The sequence below is a fragment of the Puntigrus tetrazona genome, unplaced genomic scaffold (genome assembly GCF_018831695.1).
Source record: "Puntigrus tetrazona isolate hp1 unplaced genomic scaffold, ASM1883169v1 S000000181, whole genome shotgun sequence".
NCBI classification, from domain to species: Eukaryota; Metazoa; Chordata; class Actinopteri; order Cypriniformes; family Cyprinidae; genus Puntigrus; species Puntigrus tetrazona.
Genome location: NW_025047852.1, coordinates 126,018 through 136,708, shown reverse-complemented (window position 1 = coordinate 136,708; position 10,691 = coordinate 126,018). Strand labels below are relative to the sequence as shown.

Here is a 10,691-nt window from a genome sequence, read left to right as displayed (position 1 = left end):
GCTAACACAACGGCCGAAGACTCTCTGTTCACATGAACAGGCTGTAGTCAAGAAAACAGGAAGGTGGTGTGCGATGGTGAACTGGCGCTGTGCGTGGCGGCGTGTTTCCTGCCTATAAACCTGGAACTTCTGACCGTCAAATGTCGCCCGCTGTCTTCACGGAAATTCGCTTCGATCTCAATCGTGCGGTTACATTCCGCCTCCAGTGAACATGAACACTGCAGCATGAGACTTGCGATCGCCTGCAACACACCGAACACGGCGCCGAGGCGCCACGCTCATGTGCTGAAGACTGGCAGTGCAAACCTCGCGCACTGCCCGGGCTGCAGCGATACCTGCCCCACCGAAGCGGCGTTTGCTGAATCACTGCTACACGCCCTTCGGGCAGCTACAAGGCACCGTCTCCTTGCCGTTCGTCGGACCGTGCTCTTGCTAAATGCCTGAGCACAAACGAGCTGAGCAGGAAGTAGTGAAAGAGGAAGGTGACTCGCGCTGGTCTGGCCATTCGACCGCTTGCAGAAGGCGCTAGCGGCGACATGGCCTGAGCCATGTTCGAGTGTAGCTCGACCCTCGCGTGTTCCGCGAAGCGGTGGTGGATAATCATCGGGCGTTTATTGGCCGATGGTAAACAAAGCTTTATCGTGACTCTTGAATCGCTCGCGGCTATGTATGGAGATAGTCACGGAATGACTTGAATACTAGCTGCATGGCGTCTGACGGTATCTTTCAATGACAAGGCAAAAGACACTGCGGAAGAAAACTAAGTCTGTGATTTCAACACGTAATGTTTCGAAACCGCAGCCAACTTGAAGAAAACATCGCAACGCCAACTCAAACAAATGCGGATATAAGCAGCGGCGAAATCTTTATGCTTTCGTTTGAACTGCAACTAATCGCTAAGCGCCACTGTGACCTTGATGGCAGCATGCATGCGGCACGAGAGAAAATCACGTTACCATTTCGTGTTGACTGAATATTTAATCTCTCCCTGAAACAGTTTGCAATCCCCTGGGTGTTTCAAGAAGTCCATCATTGTTCCGCAGTAACGGCTCAACCGCTCTTGCCTGATGTTGCCTATAACTCTGACGTCAAATGATGATGAGTGCTTTTGGCGTTTCGTCGAGAACTTCATCACCTCATCTTACACCTGTACCCCAGAACGATGCTGAAGGATGCCATCTTCCCACACAACCACGAACTACCTGGAGTACAAAGAAGACATGTGAAAATGCTGTTGTGGAACTATGGACTCAGCGTTCAATTCCTCATTCACCTAGTTGAAGATACAAGCTCCTAAGTCATACTTGGCGTCTGACCGACAGACCGCGAGCCCTGCGATGGAAAGCTTTACGCCTCATCTCCTCGCCTCGGCGCCGAGCCTCGGGGTGTTCTGGCCTGCTGGCCGCTCGCTGTGCACTGTGACTGTGTTGGCCGACCTCCACCATCGTGAGACGCGGCGACTGCTGCGTGCGTATTGAGCGATCTCCAGCTGTGTGTGAAGACGGCCTACGTCAGGAGATCAACGGCCTGGAGAGATGATGTCAGAGAACAATCTGCTCTGAACGTCGGCAAGGCGAAGGAGTTGTAATTGAACTTCGGCACAGCTGATGTATGCCCCACCATCCCCGGCCTCCGCGTCCAGCGAACTGTCGGTGACGTTTGACTACGCAGTGTTCACGCTCATGCAGATATGCCGATCCTGTCACATCAGCGCGTGAAAGCTCGGCAGCGGTCTTCCGCTACAGTGTAACAAGAAGACTTTGAACTTGTCACCTCTGGAGTGCTCCAGAGGCTGCCACTGTCGAGAAGTGTCTGATGTTTATCACCTCTGGTGAGGAACAGCACCATGCTGGGACAGTGACTCAACTCGAAGATCGATCTGCCAGTCCTTCAGTCACCGTCACGCTGGCTCGCGGCACGCCTCAAAGGTGCTTTCACGGGGCCAGGAAGATCGTCGGTTCTCGGACTCTTTTGCCAACGCGTTCAGCTGGCAAGCTGCAGAAGAATGAGGGAGAAACTCTTCCCCGCAGGCCGACCGAATCACCGGTTCTTCCCCAGGCTGCCTGACGGACAATTACACTGGACAAAATTGCACTAATCACTTTACATTGAACATCCCGCACAGCCGCGTACATATTTTATACTTACTATTTAATCTTTTACCTTTAAAATACGGTGCCATATTTTATACTTATATTTTATATTTTATACTTTATTTCATTTTTACCTTTTATACTTTGCACACTTCTTTGTATATATATATTTTTATATTTTATATTTATATATAGATATATATTTTGTTTTCTTTCGATACGCTGGACGGTTGTAAAAAGTATTTCACTGCATGTCGTGCCATGTATGTATGTGTATGTGACAAATAAAATTTTAATTTGAACTGAAGAAGTCTGTGCTTGACTACCAGTTGTTCTCAGCTAAACTGCCCAACGAGCAAGAGTGGTGAAGCTGGTTTCTGAGTAGAAAAAGTTTAATTGAGAATGGTGGGAAATGTCGGCATGATGATTGTGCTCCTACAAACATTGCGGGTATACTGCTCACAGAAGTTCTATTAGATCATAATCATCAGGCATTTTGTGTGTTAGTGTGTGTGTGTGTGTGTGTGTGTGTGTGTGTGTGTTTGGGCTGTGGGGGGAGTCTTTCACCACTATCTTCGGCTGAGCAGTAAATGAGTAAACTCTGTTAAAGCATTCACGCATCAGCCCATGATTCACCTCTCAGAGGCCATCGAGTAAAGTGTTACCATTTAGTTTACTATTATTGGGTTATTAGATAATTTTTTGTGTGTGGAAATCTGATTTATTTTGTATTTACCAATCAGTCTTTTCAGTCTGAAGAAGACAAGTCTTTATTGCTCCTTCTAAGCTCTGTTTAAGTCCATATATTCTTCGTGAAACCTTTCGTCTAGTTTTAATCCAGGCAGGTGGCTCGAGGAGGTCAGGTTTTGTGCTAAGTGTGACATGACATGTTTCCTGTGGTTTTTTCGGAGCTGTGATCTCACCGAAAACTGATGAAAATAAATCAGAGATCACTGAACCCAGAATAGACTGATGGGAACAAAGTCTGTTGGTAGTTCTCCTTTCTTTAAGAAGGTTGAATTCTGCATCAGTCTCAAGATCTCCACTGTAGAAGCTGCTGAGGATCTGGAAAGACGGTCAAGAGAGAGAAGATGTCTGATAAGTGTGATCTGTGTCTGCTGGGACTCATCTTTCTCTCTTCACTTCTCACAGGTAAGCACATTTCTACACGCTTTTTGAACTCCTTTAAAGAGCTCAGTAAAAATAAATACTGTTTTAATTTGAGAACTCATCGACATGAGACCACTGTCACGGGCGTTGTTTATGAAGCTTCATACATTAATACAGAACATAACTGTAGCATGTTAGAGGGAATCAGACAATGATAATGTGAGCAGAACCAAGACTTTCCCTTCAGGTCATTCCGTGTCAAATCAATCAAATATCTCTTCACATTTTTTATTTTACTAATATTTCTTTAGAAGATGGATACATGTGGCAAAATATTAAATTTGGGTTAAAACCGACTTCAGAAAGACGCAACAACATTGTTATTTTGTGTCAAATCTGCAGGCTTCAGCGATCTTTGTAAGAGTACATAGAGCAAGGAAATGTGCCTCTACTTGACCATTTCAGTCCACTTTTAACACTTTTAAGCAAATGTTTTGACAGAGGAAAACAACATACTATTCTAATTTAAGCAATATTTCTTAATTAGACATAGTTCTTTAAATTAAATCAGTATCAGCTGATTACAAAGTGACTAACGATTGGTTTTCCACCACTGAAAAGTCTCATTGAGATCCCCATAAATCTGAGACTGAACAATGTAGGGCCTTTAAAATTAAGATTTCAAAAGAAAGGTTTATTAACAACAAGAAACTAAAGTCATATTGGAGTGTCTTTAATACTTTGAGTTATACAGACTCCTGGAAAAAAATGTATGTCACTCAGACAAGCATGTTCCAATGCAGTTGTTTTAATACAAAGGAAACATGAAATACATGTCTGGTTTCAACATTATTTGTTGTTCGGACATTCCTCTTTAAAAGCAGCAACATAAATAAGCTAAATTAAGTTTATTTTTGACCACAGATTTAACAACTTTATTCTGGAGCCATTTTGAAATTCCATTATATCTGGAACCAAATTATATGAGGCCTTAAAAATGAAGATGCTGAAAGGAAAGTACACTGAGACCCAATATATAAAAGGGCATTGAGAAGAGTCTAAAACTGCCGATCTTGTTACCATGAAATAAACAGTTTTACTGTTTTGGATATTAATGTCTATAAATAGGTTTGTTGCAGATTAATCAACTAATAATGTATCATCAGCTGAGATTCTGAGATTAGTTTCATTGGAGCAAAATCTACCTGTTTCCCTTACATGATCACTCATATTGTATTTCAGGTATCAGTGGAGTGGATGATCATGTGTTCATCAGTTCTGGTGAAAATGTCAGTCTGACCTGTAAAAATACTCTTCATAACTGTACATCAACTACATGGATCTATTATAACAGATATTCAGAAGGAGTTGAACTGATCGGTTTAGGGATAAAGAAGAAAGACACAGAGAGACATGAGAGACTGAGTCTGAGGTCTGACTGCTCTCTGAACATCAAGAACATCACAGAAGAAGATTCTGGACTTTACATCTGCAGACAATATGTGAATGGAATAAAACAACATGGAGCTGATGCTCTTGTTTATCTGCATGTTCTTCAGGGTAAGTTTATTATTATACGATCAATTTGAAATTCTTCATTTAAACTCTTATGATGACTGAAAAGTGTGATATTTTATGTTTCAGTGTCTTCATCATCTTCGTCATCCTCACAGACTGAGATCAGTGCAGACTCTGTGACTCTCTTCTGTCAGCTTTATTTATATTCATATACTAGAGACTCTTGTGATGATTGGATCAGTTCTGAGAGAATTGAGGTGTTCTGGGTGAATCAGGCTGGTGTTAAACTGAAGAGATCAGACTACAGAGATCAGATATTATTTTCATCAGATCACTGTATAATCAGTCTGAATACAACACTCCTGAATGAAGATCTCTACAGAGAGTGGAGATGTGAAGTTACTCACAGAGATCAAGTCAAGACCTCAGTCACATTCACTGTCAGGAGATCAGGTGAGAAAACAAGCTCATTAATCAATGGGGAGTAAATAATCAGTGCTCAGACACTTGAACAAAGGAACCAAACCCTCAACGTGTCCCTGAAAAACATTAGGGGCTATCTCACGCATATACTTCCAGATGTCGATTTCAAGTGAAAAAAAGAATTTGGGCTAAGAAACCAAAAAATAAATTGACAAGAACACAACACTGCAGAGAACAGGTAAATGCTGTTATTGCTGTTTTCAAAGTTTGTGGAGTAAATATGTTTACAGGTTTTTTACACGCCAAAAGTGGGTACTTCCACAATACTAAAAAAGGTTCCTGCGGCATAATAATCATAACAAATGCAGAACACATTCCACACGTCACTTAACTTCAGTTATGAAGAGTATCTGTTAGACATGCTAGTTTAGTGTTATTTTGTTTACTAAATAAAATATGATTGTTGTAGCTCAAGCAGTTTCAATGACAGCAGAGTCCAGTCCACAGCACAAAATCAACTTTAAAGACAGCGGCAAGCATAAGCATCACTTAAGTCAATTAAATAAGCTTTTAGCCTTACTTCACAAGTGTTCTGTCTATATAAGTGTGGCATAGAATGCCCTCACCTACTACCAAAGTAAACACGGTTGGTGGAACATGTTAATGTTCTACAGTATTATGACGCGCCCAGCCAGGGTCGGGGAGAAATGAAATACAAAATAATTGAATTAGCGTTACATCTAGCTCTCTCCTCTGCTTCTTCTTCTGCTGGGTCAGGCCAAACAGGAGACAGAAAGTATGGTTTTGCCTTGTTACTTTGGATTGCCCTCTCTTGTGTTTTGTGATTCTTTTGCTGCCTGCCCCGACCATTACTTGTTTTGCATTACGCTGGATATTACTGTTTGCTGGTGTTTGAACTTTGACTGTTTGACCATGCTGTGCTCCGATAAAGCTTGCACTTGGATCTCAACGGTTGTCAGAGTTATCGTTGAGCAATATCAGTCAAGGAAGGACAGTGCTGTTTTTCTGAATGTTAGCATGACGGCAGTAAATTCTACTTTTTCTACATAGTGTACATAAAATTAATAGCTATTTACATTTAGTGTAAAACATCTGTGGTTAAGTAGCATCTATTGCTATTGCACATAATGCAAATAACCACCATCTTCAAAATAAATTTGCGTCAGAATTAAGGGTCATAGGTCTGCAAGCAACATTTGACCACGTTTTGAAACGAATCAGCTGAGAGAATGACCCAATTACTTTTTGAATAAATTAAATCTTTAAATAACTCTTTAATTAAAACAGGGATTTTCCACGCCTACTGGTAGATTTAGTTTCATAATTTAAAAAAATTCGATAATTTACTATTGCTATGTTCAAAATGTTATAATCTCATACCATTATTCATGCATCTATAATTATTATAAATGCATTCACTCCACCCCTTTTTATCTAGGCGTATATAAATACAAGACATCAATGTTAGGATGGTCCTTACCTTAAATACTGCAATGTACTTAGATTGTTACACAATTTTTGTAATTTAACAAAATACACTGCAAAATCATTTTAAACCATGCATTTTTGTAATATGTAACAAAAACACATTTTAAAGTGACCTGCCAGACCTCGGATGGATCTGAGCGTTCATCTTCCAGCTCCAGATTCAACAACACAGATTCAAGTCACCAGCTCAAACTCTGAGGCGACTTCAAGACAAACTCCAGAAGTAGCTCTTACGAGGTTCATCATCTCTCACACTCCTTATTTTCACAAGCCTTATTTTCATCTACATGTAATCTGATAATTAGATCTTTAATCTGATTTGTCGGTGAGATGGAGTCCGTGGCTTTGGATATGCATAGTCTGTTATCTGTAGCTGATAACGATATACTTGAGTCTTGACTGGTATAAAGATGAAGTTTCTGTAATATGGTGAATCTTACCTCAAACCCATCCTCCAGTGGTGTCTTCTAGAATCAGTATCTGTGTGTAAATTTTTTCTCCAGAGATTTCTTCCAGCTTTGACTCTCTGAAGCAAAATCCCTCCCCTTCATTATCTGGCCACAAAGGGGCTTCTAGGGAAATACATGCATATACATAATTGATACTATTTCAATACATAATCATTCATAGCTTTGCAACCCTGACTTCAACCTCATCTTCCTCTCTTTTCACATCTTTCCTGCAGTGATTGTGATTATTGCAGAGTTTGCAGTGTTTGCTGCTCCTACTGTGATTCTTCTTCAGATCGTCTGTGAGAGAAGAGCTGGTGAGTTTTCAGATGATTCACGTAAAGCGTTGATGTTCTGCAATCATAGGAGCTCAGTCAATGCTTTTGTGATTAATTATTTTGCAGGGAGGAAGAAACTGCAGCACAAAGAAACAGTGATGTACGAATAACCGGCCAGATTACACCAAGATTCGTCTTCATGTCAATAATAATAATATTATGGAGATTTGCATACAGCTTTCAGGAATATGTTTATACTGTACTGCCTATTTTTAAATGTAATATCTTTAGAGCGTGACAGGTGGTCTTTAATGACCATTATTATTTTTAAAATAATTCAAATACATAGTACTTTTCTAACTTAACTAGTTATTGCATACAATTTTTCACGGAAGGGTTTAAATGTTATAATAGTCCATTAGCTGATTATGCCAGACAAGTCTATTGGTTATCATGACATATTTACAGATGTATTTTGATGCGTTTATTATTGTTTGATCATTTCAATGCAGATACATCTATATGAAATACATGAAATATGAGCTGAATACTTTGGCATTATTTCATTGAATTAATATTGCATTTATTGTCACTATAAACATATGTTTTCCTGCTTCTGAACCATCAATACCTTAAGCGTAAGAAAAAAAACTAAATATATATATATATTTTTCACATGTATGCTTATAAAATATCAAAATGTTAAAACATTAGATGATTTAATGTACACATTGAAAAAAAAAATTAACTGTAATAAATGAATAAATAAAATTGACTTGAAAATACAATTTCAGCGTGTTTTTGCACAATTAAGCGATGGCGTGTTGTTTTAAGGATGACACTGCCGGGCCCAGATGCAATCAATTCGGGCCCTCACGTGTTCTCAGCTGGATTTCAGCGCTAGGTAAAACTGGGAAAAGTACAGAAAAAGAATATGCACATTTTAACGTACATGGTATATTTATTAGTGTGTTGTATGTAAACAGAACATATTACATTGTTTTATAGCTTTGTAAATTGTAAGTCACTTAGATAAAAGCATCTGCAAAATGAATGAATGTAAACTCCATACACACGGACAGCACGTGAACATTTTATTCCAGCATGAATTAACGTGATACGTAAGGTGTTCGTTCTTCACTGAGAGCAGCTATAACGCTTTCCCCTGCTGTGAATTCTCATGTGTTTCATCAGGCTTACTTTCTGTGTGAAACTCTTCCCACACTGAGAGCAGGTAAAAGGCTTTATTCCGTTATGAATTAACATGTGCTTCTTAAGGTCCGCTTTACGAGTGAAGGTGCTTCCGCACTGAGAGCAGCTGAAAGGCTTTTCTGAAGAGTGAGTTACCAGATGATCCTTAAGGTGTCCTTTCTGAGTGAAAGTCTTTCCACACTCAGAGCAGCTGAAAGGCTTTATTCCATCGTGAATTAACATGTGAGTCTTAAGGTTTGTTTTACGCGTGAAACTCTTTCCGCACTGAGAGCAGCTGAAAGGTTTTTCTGAAGAGTGGATATGCATGTGATCCTTAAGTTGACTTTTCCTGGTAAAACTCTTCCCACACTGAGAGCAGGTAAAAGGCTTTATCCCGGCGTGAATTAACATGTGATTCTTCAGGTTTTTCTTACACGTGAAAGTGTTTCCGCATTGAGAGCAGCTGAAAGGTTTTTCCCCCGTATGAATTCTCATGTGTTTAATAAGGCTTCTTCTCTGTCCGTGCTTGCAGTATCCACACTGAGAGCAGCTGAAAGGCCTTTTGACGTCTGTTATTTGAGCAGCGGCAACTCTCTGACTTTTCTTCATCCACATTGTGATGTTCCTCCTCCACTTCATCTAGATCTTGTCTTTCTTCCTTCACTTTCATCAGCCCTAAAATAAATAATTAAGAATCAGCTGTGACATGGAAAAAGCTAACATTTGGTTAAGTAGACACCACTTTTACAGTGATAAGCGTATCCCATCATGCATCATGTTCTTGATACGAACTGCAATGTTTTTGCCAAGACCTGCAGAAAACTTTCCAGTGTAAATAATTCCATGTAATTGGTTGGTTAAATGTAAAGTAGTTTGTTAAACATATTGTGCCAATGTGTTCTGCTGTAAGTTCTTAAAATAAGAAAAAAAAACGTGAAATACAGGAAATATGTAATTTAGGTAATCAAGTGTGTATTTGGTTGTCTACTCTAAATGATCTACTCTAGAAGGACTTAGATGTTGTTATTGATTCTATTGGGACGTCTACCGGAAGTCAAGTTAGGGCAGAAGCAGGCGACTTATAGCAACACGTATTATTCATAAAATTTACTAAGATTAAGCATTTTATCTTGCCAGAATGCTGAGTAACAAAACAAATTAGCCTTTCTAGAAGTTTTCTGTTCTTTACACACAAATCGAAATCCGGCAAATTATATTATATTAAGGTCTGCTTGTAGCTTCTAATGACAGAAAATAAGTTTTCTGCACCTGAAGTGAACTTAGAAGTGATTGAAAGTAGTATTTAGGAAGTCACCCTTCGGTCATTTTTTTTCTCACAAAATAATAAAACATATCAATAAAGTTATTAATTTTAGTATTTATCATGCTGAAATGAAAATTAGAAAAAGTGATATAATCTATAATTTACAGCAATAAACACAAATGTACTATTTTCATCACTTTTATGGCCTCTACTGTAAAAAACACATATACTCATCTTTGATTTTGTATGGCTCTAAAATAAAGAAACCCAGTGTTTCCTCCACAGACCAGATTGATAACCCACCAGTAATGTCACTCAGTCAATTGCAGAGCTTTTTGTAGTGATATAATAATCAAAGACTCCAAATATCAGTGCCCCACACTCTTAAAAAACAACCACTGTTTTTATTTCTAAAGCTTTGTTACCACAAAAAGTCATTAAAGACAAACAAAAAATAGACACCAACCTCCTTGTTCCTCGTGTTTTATTCTCCATCTTTCTGGTTCCTCGTGTTTTATTCTCAATATTTCTGGTTCCTCTTGTTTTATTCTCCATGTTTCTGGTTCTCTCATGTTCTCCTCCTCTCCTCTTTAACAAACACCATCTTCACAGCAGAAGATGATTCTCCTCCTATTCCTGCTTGCTTCAAAACTTCGTCACGACTTTGAGGATGAAAATATCATGGGTATTTATTGGCGAGATTCCAAAAATATATATATATATGTATTTATTAAAAAAACATTTCTATTAGCTTGTATTACGTCATCCTACATAGAAAAGAGATCACACGGTGAGACTGGTCTTCTTCTTCTTCTGAGGTTTAATGGTGTTTGGCAAAGAACCGCATGTATTTAGC

General features: G+C 39.2%; 2 protein-coding genes across 2 annotated transcripts; one reads left to right on the top strand and one right to left on the bottom strand.

Moving 5' to 3' along the window:
- The first annotated feature begins 3,034 nt into the window (after nt 1-3,034).
- On the top strand, nt 3,035-6,951 carry LOC122333135. The gene is made up of 4 exons (XM_043230638.1): nt 3,035-3,245; nt 4,446-4,763; nt 4,848-5,174; nt 6,806-6,951. Exons 1-4 carry the CDS (start codon nt 3,185-3,187, stop codon nt 6,949-6,951), a joined length of 852 nt encoding a protein of 283 aa, XP_043086573.1. The 5' UTR covers nt 3,035-3,184.
- Nucleotides 6,952-8,321: 1,370 nt separating this feature from the next.
- Nucleotides 8,322-9,144, bottom strand: LOC122333134 (gastrula zinc finger protein XlCGF8.2DB-like; the record flags this gene model as incomplete). The annotated part of the gene is made up of 1 exon (XM_043230637.1): nt 8,322-9,144. A coding segment is annotated over one exon (627 nt), but the record flags the coding sequence as incomplete, so codon positions are not given.
- Between the last annotated feature and the right edge of the window lie 1,547 nt (nt 9,145-10,691).